Consider the following 10,170-nt stretch of genomic DNA (forward strand, 5'->3'; position numbering starts at 1 on the left):
TTGCAGGTTCCATCCCTGGCCTCTCTCAGTGGGTTGAGGATCTGGCATTGCCACGAGCTGTGGCTTAGGTCACAGATGCAGCTCAGATCTGGTGTTGCTGTGGCTGTGGTGTAGGCCAGCAGCTGTAGCTCCGATGAGACTCCTAGCCTGGGCACCTCCATGTGCCGCAGGTGCGGCCCTAAAAAGACAAAAAAAAAAAGGCAAAAAGATCAAATAAGTAAAGCTTTTAAAAAAGTGAAATGTTTTGGAGAATGAGACTCGTATACCTAAATTTGCCTCGTGTGTGTGTGTGTGTGTACATACACATTACTTTGAGGTGAAAGACATGACAGTAATCATTTTTGGGAGTTCCCACTATGGTGCACTGGGTTAACAACCTTAAAAGTAAGTAAACAACCACATTTCATCTGGAGCACTCTGGCCCATTCCTTTAAAGGACGCACGGGCGCTCTCTGTGGCAGCCTACGCCAGGGAGACTAACCCTGTGCTCTGAGACGGAGTCACCTGGGGCGTCGTGGGTCTGCACAGAGGGAAGTCTGAGGCCCAAGGAGCTCGTGCTTCTAAAGGAGGCGGAGTGGCCACTGCTGAGGCCTCTCGCAGTGCGCCCTTCAGTGGTGGCCCGTGAGTGATGAGTGTGATCGGGAACGTGATTGTGACGCTCGTTTTGCAGGTGACACACACAGCAAGTCATCCAGTTCCCCATCCTAAACATAGGCGATTCCTATTTGTCAGGCACACCTAAATAAAGCTGGGGAAAAAAGAAGAAGAAATCAATAAAATGAAAAGCTAAAGTCCACCATTTGGGTCATGTAAGAAATGTTTTGGAGAGAGTTCCCATTGTGGCTCCATGGGTTAAGAACCCGACTAGTATCCATGAGGATGTGGGTTTGATCCCTGGTCTCGTTCAGTGGGTTAAGGATCCAGCATTGCCGTGAGCTGTGGTGTAGATCTCAGACGCGGCTTGGATCCTGTGTTGCTGTGGCTGTGGTGTCGGCTGGAGGCTCCAGCTCTGATTCAACCCCTAGCCTGGGAACCTCCATGTGCCTTAGGTGCGGCCCTAAAAAAAAAAAAAAAAGTGAAATGTTTTGGAGAATGAGACTCGTATACCTAAATTTGCCTCGTGTGTGTGTGTGTGTGTACATACACATTACTTTGAGGTGAAAGACATGACAGTAATCATTTTTGGGAGTTCCCACTATGGTGCACTGGGTTAAGGATTCAGTGTTGTCTTTGTAGCAGCACAACTTTGACCCCCAGGCCAGCACAGTGGGTTAAGGATCCCACGTCACAACTGCAGCTGGGAATCGTTCCCTGGCCCGGGAACTTTCATGTGCCACAAATGCAGCTGAAAAAAAGAAAAATTAATTATTTTAAGGTATATATTTCAGTGGCATTTAGTACGTTGGTGTTGTGTGATTGTCACCTCCCTCTAGTTCTAAACCTCTTCATCCCCCGCAAAGCACGCACTCGGTAGTCACTGCCCGTCACCCCTTCTCCAGCTGCTGGAAGCCACCAGTCTGCTTGCTGTCTCTCTGGATGTTTCGTATAAATAGAATCACGCATCATGGGACCTTTCGTATCTGGCTTCCCACTTCTTTTTAAGAAAACTGTGGTTCACCCCAAAAGAGGAACTCACCAGAAACAGACTCTACCCTGGGGTCTTGAGCAGGGTTACCTGGAGCCTGTTGCTCTGATTGTGGCTTCCTCTCGTGTTTTTCTCTTTCATTTGCTAGTTAACCTCTTCTCTTTTTTCTCTTCCCAGTTAATTGAGCTTTGCCAGTTTGGGCTTCATTCTCCTGCTACCCATAGGGCCTCCACACTAGAAAGTTGATTTGGGATTTAGTTTATATATTTAATAAAGTGTATAATAAAGATTTAAATGTATAGAAAAATAGAAAATAAGTTAGTGTAATAAAAACATTTGGCTTTTGTTTGAAGAAAAACAGTTTCCTCAATTTTTAATAATTAGATGCATTCCTAAAGTAGGATTTTTTTTCGTCCTAAATCACAGTTAATGGATGTTAGCACGTGGTATTGATTTGGTTTCATTAGGGCAGTCTCCCATCTGCTGTAATCCCTGGGACGGGGATTAGAATTGGGGAAAGCTATTACTGTGGCATATTTAGAAGAACATACAATATCAGGGAGTTCCCTTCGCGGCTCAGTGGTTAACAAACCTAACCAGCATCCGTGACAATGCGGTTCACTCCCTGGCCTCACTCAGTGAAGGATCCTGTGTTGCTGTGAGCTGTGGCTTGGATCTGGCATTGCTGTGGCTGTGTTAATGCCCTTTGCCCATTTTTCTATACTGTTTATTACTGCTTTTTTTAATTTTTTTTTATTTTTGTTTTTAGTCTTTTGGTCTTTTAGGGCCACACCTATAGCATGTGGAGGTTCCCAGGCCAGGGGTCCCCTGGAAACTGTAGCCACTGGCCTACACCACAGCCACAGCAACGTAGGATCTGAGCTGTACCTGCGACCTACACCACAGCTCATAGCAATGCCAGATCCTTAACCCACTGAGCGAGGCCAGGGATTGAACCTGCATCCTCTTGGGGGCTAGTCAGGTTCGCTGAGCACTGAGCCACAACGGGAACTCCTATTACTGCTTTTAAAGACCTCTTTGAATTGTCATAAACTTTGAATCTCATATATATTTAAAGTATTTTCTCTTTAAGTTCCTATTCCGTCTTTTGACTTCTTGTGTTTGTGCTGTTTTTTAAATTGTATCTGTTTTTATTTATAGGAGCTTTCTTTCCAAAGAGTTATTGCAAGAGGGGGGGAATGGGGTGGTGGCTTGTGTTTGTGGTTTTAGTTTCAATATGCAGTTTCTCCTCTACCTGAAAAGGAGAGCTTTTACTGCGTTCTTAAGAAAACTTTCCCAGTCTGAAGGGGAGTAAATTGAAGAAGCAGTTACCGTGTGACTCATCTTGCTGACAGATGGACAGAATACATGAAGATAAAGCACAGGCGTTTACAGGCGCAGTTCAGAGCTGTGCTAGCTTCGAGTTCCCGCTGTGGGGCAACGAGTTAATGATCCGACTTGACTCTGGGGGACGCCGGTTTGATCCCTGGCCGGGTGCAGTGGGTTTAGGGTCTGGTGTTGCTGCAGCTGTGGCGTGGGTCGTTGTTGTGGCTCAGATTCGATCCCTGACCCAGGAACTTCAATATGCCATAGGTTAGACTGTAAAATTAAAAACGAAAACAAAAGCCTGGCAGCTTGATACTGAGATGCTGAGTATAGTTCCCTGGAAGGAGCTTGGCGGGGCCGCCCTTGCTGCTCGGGATGCCAGCTGCCTGTGCACCCACTCGCTGCCACACAGATGCTAGTGTGATTTTTCACTCTTTACCTTTCTTCGTAAAAGCGAAAGTCCTCTTTGGATTTCCTTCAGTTAGTGAAAATGGGAATGAGTGTAGGTTTTTGTGAAAGTAAAGTAGTGTAAAGTGAACTTTCAGAAAGTAGAAGTGTGTGTGTGTGTGTGTGTGTGTGTGTGTGTGTGTGTGGCTCACACAGTTTTCTTCAGTGGAATCAGATGTACCCATTTTTCTCTTTGTGGTTCTTGGCTTTTGTGTAAACTGAACAAGTGTTAACTGATAACATGGTAATAATTCTTATTTTTATTTCTTTTTTTCTTTTTCTTTTTCTTTTTTTTTTTTTTTTTTTTTTTTTTTTGTCTTTTTGGGGCTGCACCCATGGCACATGGAGGTTCCCAGGCTGGGGGTCGAATCGGAACTGCAGCTACTGGCCTATGCCACAGCCACAGCAGCTCAGGATCCGAGCCATGTCTGTGACCCATACCACAGCTCACAGCAGCACCGGATCCTTAACCCACTGATTGAGGCCAGGGATTGAACCTGTGTCCTCATGGATACTGGTCAGATTCGTTTCTGCTGAGCCACGATGGGAACTGCAGTAATAATTTTTATGTTATTATTTAAGTCACTCCCTGTATTGAATTCTTTCTCCAGGTTTTGCTACCTGCGGTGCTGTGGTTGCGTGTTTTCGGAACGAGCCCTGAAGGAGATAAAAGCAGAAGTTTGTCACACAGTGAGTTGTTGACACACATCGTTTGTTCCTTCTGAGTAGCTGAAGAAATCAGGCTGTCTGGGGTCCCTCCCTCCGTGTGTCATTTCAGCATCTTGTAGCTCTTTCTGAAACATAGACCTAACCAGCTGCTTCTCTGCTTACAACCCTTCCACACCTGTCCTTGCTGGAAGGACAGCCTCACACTGCCTCTTGTGACATGTCCCTGGCTGCCCGTCCTGGTCAGACCAAGCCCGGCCGCTGCCCGGACAAGCCTTCGTTGCTTCCTCCCTGACCTGCCAGCTGGGCGTGGGGGCCCGGGTGGGTGCTGCTCCCCGGGAGCCTTGGTTCCAGAGCCACTGCCCTCTCCGTGGGCCTTGCCGCTAAGCCGTTGTCCTGTCCCCTGGGCACGTGTTAGCCCCCTGGTCTCACCAGATTGTGATTGTGAGTGCTGTGGTGCTTTCCCACTGGACCGTGAGGGTTTTTTCTCCTTCTTTTAAAAACAAGATTTCTTTTTTTTGGAGCAGTTTTAGGTGCACAGGAAAATTTGGAGGAAAGTAAGGGGTTTCCCGTACACCCTCTACCCCCACGTGCACAGCCTCCCCCACTATCTCCCCCACGCCCTCCGTACTAAACCCACGTGACGCATCATCGTCACCCAAATCCCCTCGCTTGCATTAGGTTCATTCGAGGTGTCATCCATCCCGTGAGTTCGGACAAGTGAGAACGACCCGTGCCCATCATTGTCGCATCGCACAGGGTATCTTGGCCGCCCCCACTGTGCTCTGCGCTCCGCCCGGGGGTGTTTGGAAACGAGAGCAGGGCTCTTCCTCAGTAAACACTCATACGCATGAGCAAGGACCTGATGGAAGAGCGCTGCTTGGCTCACACGAGGGAGACGCGGGGCTTTGCAGCTGCAGCCCAGATGTTTTTGTCTTGGGTGCTCTGCTGTCCGTGCAGAGCCTGGCGTTTAGGGTCCCAGGGCCTCCTGGCTGCGTTTTCACCTGTATCAACTCTCCCTGCATTTCCTTAGGTCTCCCAGTACCGCTCCTCCCCGTGGATTCAGCAGCTTTGGTGGAACAGCTGCTGTGGGCAGGCCCTGTGGGCGGCCACGTGGCGGAGAAGCTGGATGCAGTCCCTCCTTTGGGGACCTGCTTTCCCCTTAGACAGACAGATGCTCAAGGAGCCCGGCAAGGCAGCACCGACTGTGGCAGATGCGAGTAGGGAAACTGGAGGGCAGGGAACTGGAGGGAGGGGCCGCCCAGAGTGGTCGGCCGAGGCACCTCTGCAGGATGGAGCTAAGACCTGCAGGGCGAGACGGGGCCAGCCCAGCGAGGTTTGAGCTGGAGCTCAGAAGTGACGGAGGACTCTGCTAGTGGAGGGAACAGAGTGTCGTGGAGGGTGGGGACGGGGAGAAGTGGATGAGATGGAGGGTTGGGCAGGGGTCACCCCCCAGGGCCTGGGTGGCCATACTGGGGCTTGTGGACGTCATGCTAAAAGCAGTGGGAAGCTGGGGGAGGCTCTCAGCCCCGCTAAGTGTAGTTTAGTTTTCGAATGATTTCTCTGTAAAGAAGTCAGAGGTGGGGAAGGATGTACTTGGTGATTCTCTTTGTAACTCAAAGGCAGACCAGTGGTGACGAAGTCAGGGAGGGCGTGGAGTTGTGTCCACTTGAGGGCGATTATGGATCAAGCCATCATGGAAGTCGGGATGTCTCAAAAAGCTTTTACCAAGAAAAAAGAAATTCAGAGAATGCATTCGGGAATTGATTCACGTTGTCTAGTCACCAGCGTTTATTGTCTCCGGTGTTAAAGATGATGTTGCAGGGGTTCCTGGAGCAGGAGAGGAACCTCGCGTGTGATCTGTGCTCCAGTACATGCCTGTGTGTTAACAAATAGTGTGTGAGATGTTGTGTACAAGTGTTAGACCCATTTGCAGGTATGCTCAGCAAGTTCACGTGAAAGAATACAAATTCGAGATGGTTGGAAATGAGGCTGAAATGTATTAAGCAGCCAAATGTCCTAAATCGGTGGTTCCAGCCCAGGCTGCACTGTAGAATCACCACGGTGGGTAGTAAGTTGCCACTCCCCACGTCAGACCCCACATCAGAATCTTCAGTGTTGGTGGAAAGCTCACAGATGGCTACTTTTTTTTTTTTTTTTTGTCTCTTTTGCCATTTCTTGGGCCGCTCCTGCAGCATATGGAGATTCCCAGGCTAGGGGTCAAATTGGAGCTATAGCCACCACCCTACGCCAGAGCCACAACAACTCGGGATCTGAGCCGCGTCTGGAACCTACACCACAGCTCACGGCAATGCCGAATCCTTAACCCACTGAGCAAGGTCAGGGATCAAACCCGCAACCTCATGGTTCCTAGTCAGATTCTTTAACCACTGAGCCCTGACGGGAACTCCCAGATTGCTGCTTTTACTAAGTTCCCAGAATAATTCTAAAGGGCAGAAAGGTTGGTGGGGGGGCCTCAGTGATCTAAGGCAATCCGACTTTGCCCTCACCCCCAGCGGTGACCATCTCTTAGACTGGGGTGCAACTGGGCGCCATCGTCCTTCCCGTCAGCCGGCCCAACATCCATATTTGTAACTGTGTTGACAGAGTCAAGCAGCGTGGATGTGGGTGACACAGCTTTACAGGGAAGTTGATGTTACTTCGTGGAAATGCAGCATTGCAAGGGCGTCCCAAGAAGGGAAGGAAGCAGGAGGAAAAGGGACAGGTTTCGGAGCAGCCGAGACGGGTGCCCCGGGCGTTGGCTCCTCCCACCTCCTAACAGGGGCAGCCTGGGATCCAGGAAGCCCTCAGAGACAAAATGCTCTTCAAAATAGATCTGTTTCCATGGAGTTCCTGTTGTGGTGCCGTGGAAGTGAATTCGACTAGTATCCGCAAGGATGTGGATTCTGTCCCTGGCCTCACTCAGTGGGTTGGGGATCCAGTGTTGCTGTGGCCGTGGTGTAGGCCAGCAGCTGTAGCTCCAATTTGACCCCTAGCCTGGGATCCTGCCATGGGTGCGGCCCTAAAAAGCGAAGAAACAAACAAACAAAAACGAAAAAAAGCAAGATAATGAGCACTTTCCAAGTACATAAGCTACATGAAAATTGCCTTTGCCAGATTGAATAGCTATGTGTTAGTTTGCCAGGGCAGCCGTGGGCAGCCGTAAGGAGACACCACACCCTGGGAGACCCAGCGGAAAGGTGTTGTCTGGACAGAAAGGTGTTGTCTCGTGGTTGGGGAGGTGGGGAGTCTGCAGTGCTGGCGGGGTTGGTTCCCCCTGAGGGCGGTGAGGGGCCTCTGTCCCAGACGCCTCTCTCTCTGCCTTGAAGGTGGTGTTTCTCCCTGTGTCTGTTCGTATGGTCTTCCCTCTGTGGACTTTGCGTCCGAATCCCCCCCTTTTTTATAAGGATACCAGTCATTGGATGAGGGCTCGTGCTAGTGGCTGCATCTTAACTCATTACATCTGCAGACGGTCACATTCTAACGAACGGGGTTAGGATTGGAGGTTAGGACCTCCACATCTCAGGGGGGACACAGTTCAGCTGATAACCCTGTACAGTTTAGAAAATCATGGTGTGTGGGGTGGTCTGTGGTACATTTGGGTGGGAGTCATTCATTCCGTCACTCACGCGCCAGTGTTGAGAGCCTAGTATATATCAGCTTTGGTTCACACCCAGACCAGCGTGGTTGGCCCAGAAATATCCATCACTTACCCTGTGGGCTTCAGATTCCATATGTAAAATGAAGGAAGTTCTTGGATGCTTTCCTTTTAAACCCAAATTCCAAACAATAACTTTTTTTTTTTTTTTTTCTTTCCTTTTCTAGGGCCGCTCCCAAACCATATGGAGGTTCCCAGGCTAGGGGTTTAATCAGAGCTGTAGCTGCCAGCCACAGCCACAGCCACAGCAACTCGGGATCCAAGCCGCGTCTGCGACCCACACCACAGCCCATGGCAACACCAGATCCTTAAACCCACTGAGTGAGGCCAGGGATCAAACCCGCAACCTCATGGTTCCTAGTCAGATTCGTCTCCGCTGCGCCACGACGGGAACTCCCCCAAACAGTAACATTTTTAAATGAAGAAATAAATGACCAATTCATACACCGTCGTCAGGAATAATTTCAAGTCTCCAGAGCTGAGTGATGCTCAGAGTCGAGTATTGGCTACCTCCCGTAACACACAGCCCCCCAGTTCCAGCAGCTAATACAGCGAGACTTCCTGGTTGGGCAGCTTTCTTTTAAGGGAAACTCAAGGAGTCGGGCTTCTTCTGTCTTGCAGTCCTGATTGCCTCTGGTTTGGGGAGTATTCTCCGTTCAGCTGGCTGATGGGGACAGAGAGGAGAGTGGCTAGCTTAGGTTTGTATGACCTGGGCCAGGGTGTGGTACGCAAGTCTCCTGCTCTCGTTCCATTGGTCAGAACTCAGTCATGTGACCACACCCGCCTGCAGGAGCCTGGGGATTGTAGTCAAGCTGGAAGCCCAGGAAAAAGAGGAGACATGGGACATTTCTGCCAAACTACCAAAAGGAAGAATGTTAGCACGGTTTCAGGAGCTGTAGTGCATTGTGAGAATGTGGATGCGGTGAGATCAAGCCACAGCGTCACAGTCTAAAACACATTATTTTTTTTTTTAAGTGGATATTCTTTTTGTATTCATTGAGACGTAGTTGACATAAACTACATTACTTTCCAGGTGTGTGACATAATGATTCAATCTTTGTATATATGAGAAATGATCACTACAGTAAGTCTAAATAACATGTGCCACCATATAAACTTACAATTTTTTTTTCTTGTGACAAGAACTTTTAAGATCTACTCTCTTAGCAACTTCTAAATATACAAAATGGTAATAGGAACCATGGCCACCATGCGTTCATTACATCCTAAGTGGATGTTCTTTTTTTTTAATTACTCAAATGGATTTATCGCACCTGTAGTTGTGTAATGATCATAACAATCTGATTTCACAGGATTTCCATCCCACAGCCCAGGCACATCCCCCCACCCGCAAACTGTCCTCCAGAGACCATAAGTTTTTCAGTGTCTGTGAGTCAGCATCTGTTCTGCAGAGAAGTTCAGTCTGTCCTTTTTTCAGATTCCACGTGTCAGTGAAAGCATGTGATGTTGGTGTCTCATTGTATGTCTGACTTCACTTAGCAGGATAATTTCTCTGTCTAAAACACATTATTTTCATGTTTTAGGTAGTATCTGAATTTAGAGGAGCCAGTGTTATAAGAACAATGTCAGGAACCTCAGTGATAACTTAGGATGTGCACGTTCTCTGTTCTTCCCTCTGTGGGTCCATCAACATTTGCCTTCTCAGTTCATTGGAAGAGACTCCGGGGTTTGAAGTAGCTCTGGTTCTGTGCTCTCAAGCACGTAGTGTGCTCACTTGATTTCAGTAAACAGGGTCCAAAGAGATGTAGTTGCTAGGTTTTTTTTTTGTTTTCACCGTAAACAAAGCCCCAGCCAAAAAATTAATTGTATTCCCCACTGCATTCGTCTCTCCTCGTGCTAAGAAACACGGTGGGGTGATTACAGGTTGCAAAGTAAACGATGTGCTTGTTACTCAAAGCGTGACTGTGGTCCTGCAATTATTGACATCACCTGGGCAGGTTTTTGTTTTTGGTTTTTAAGAACTGCAGGCTCCCAGGCCCCTTCCCAGGCCTGCAAAATCAGAAACTGCATTTTAACAAGCGCCCCGGGGGACGTGTGTGCACAGTAAACACAGATGCCGGGGGAGGTGAGCGCGACGTCTTCCTCCACCGCCGCCTTGATCCTTCTCCCCTGTGTGCGTGTAAAGCTGGGGAAGCTGCTCAGGAGGTGAGAGGTGTGAGCAGGAGTGTTTGACCTGCTGGATTTCTGGCTTCATTTCTGTAGGGTTTGTGTCAGGTGGGTGGGGTGTGGGGATGTTTTCAAGTCAGAAGTGGAACAAAAATGTATACTCATACTAGGTTTAGGGGGCTTTTTTAGGGCCGCACCCACGGCATATGGGGGTTCCCAGGCTGGGGTCGAATCAGCTACAGTAGTCGGCCTGCACCACAGCCACAGCCACAGCCACGCCAGATCTGAGCCACATCTGCGACCTTCGCCACAGCCTGCGGCAAATGCTGGATCCTTAACCACTGAGCGAGGCCAGGGATCG

At 49.0% G+C, this 10,170-nt stretch overlaps 1 protein-coding gene across 2 annotated transcripts in view; it reads left to right on the plus strand.

Moving 5' to 3' along the window:
• The window catches only part of RTFDC1 (replication termination factor 2 domain containing 1), a 43,711-nt gene that overhangs the window by 8,822 nt on the left and 24,719 nt on the right, over nucleotides 1-10,170 (plus strand). For both annotated transcript variants that reach the window (NM_001110432.1, XM_005673032.3), the window contains exon 5: nucleotides 3,970-4,048. In NM_001110432.1, coding sequence (NP_001103902.1) covers nucleotides 3,970-4,048 — 79 coding nt within the window. The remainder of the gene's footprint in view (nucleotides 1-3,969; nucleotides 4,049-10,170) is intronic.

Source organism: Sus scrofa, chromosome 17 (assembly GCF_000003025.6).
Source record: "Sus scrofa isolate TJ Tabasco breed Duroc chromosome 17, Sscrofa11.1, whole genome shotgun sequence".
NCBI lineage: Eukaryota > Metazoa > Chordata > Mammalia > Artiodactyla > Suidae > Sus > Sus scrofa.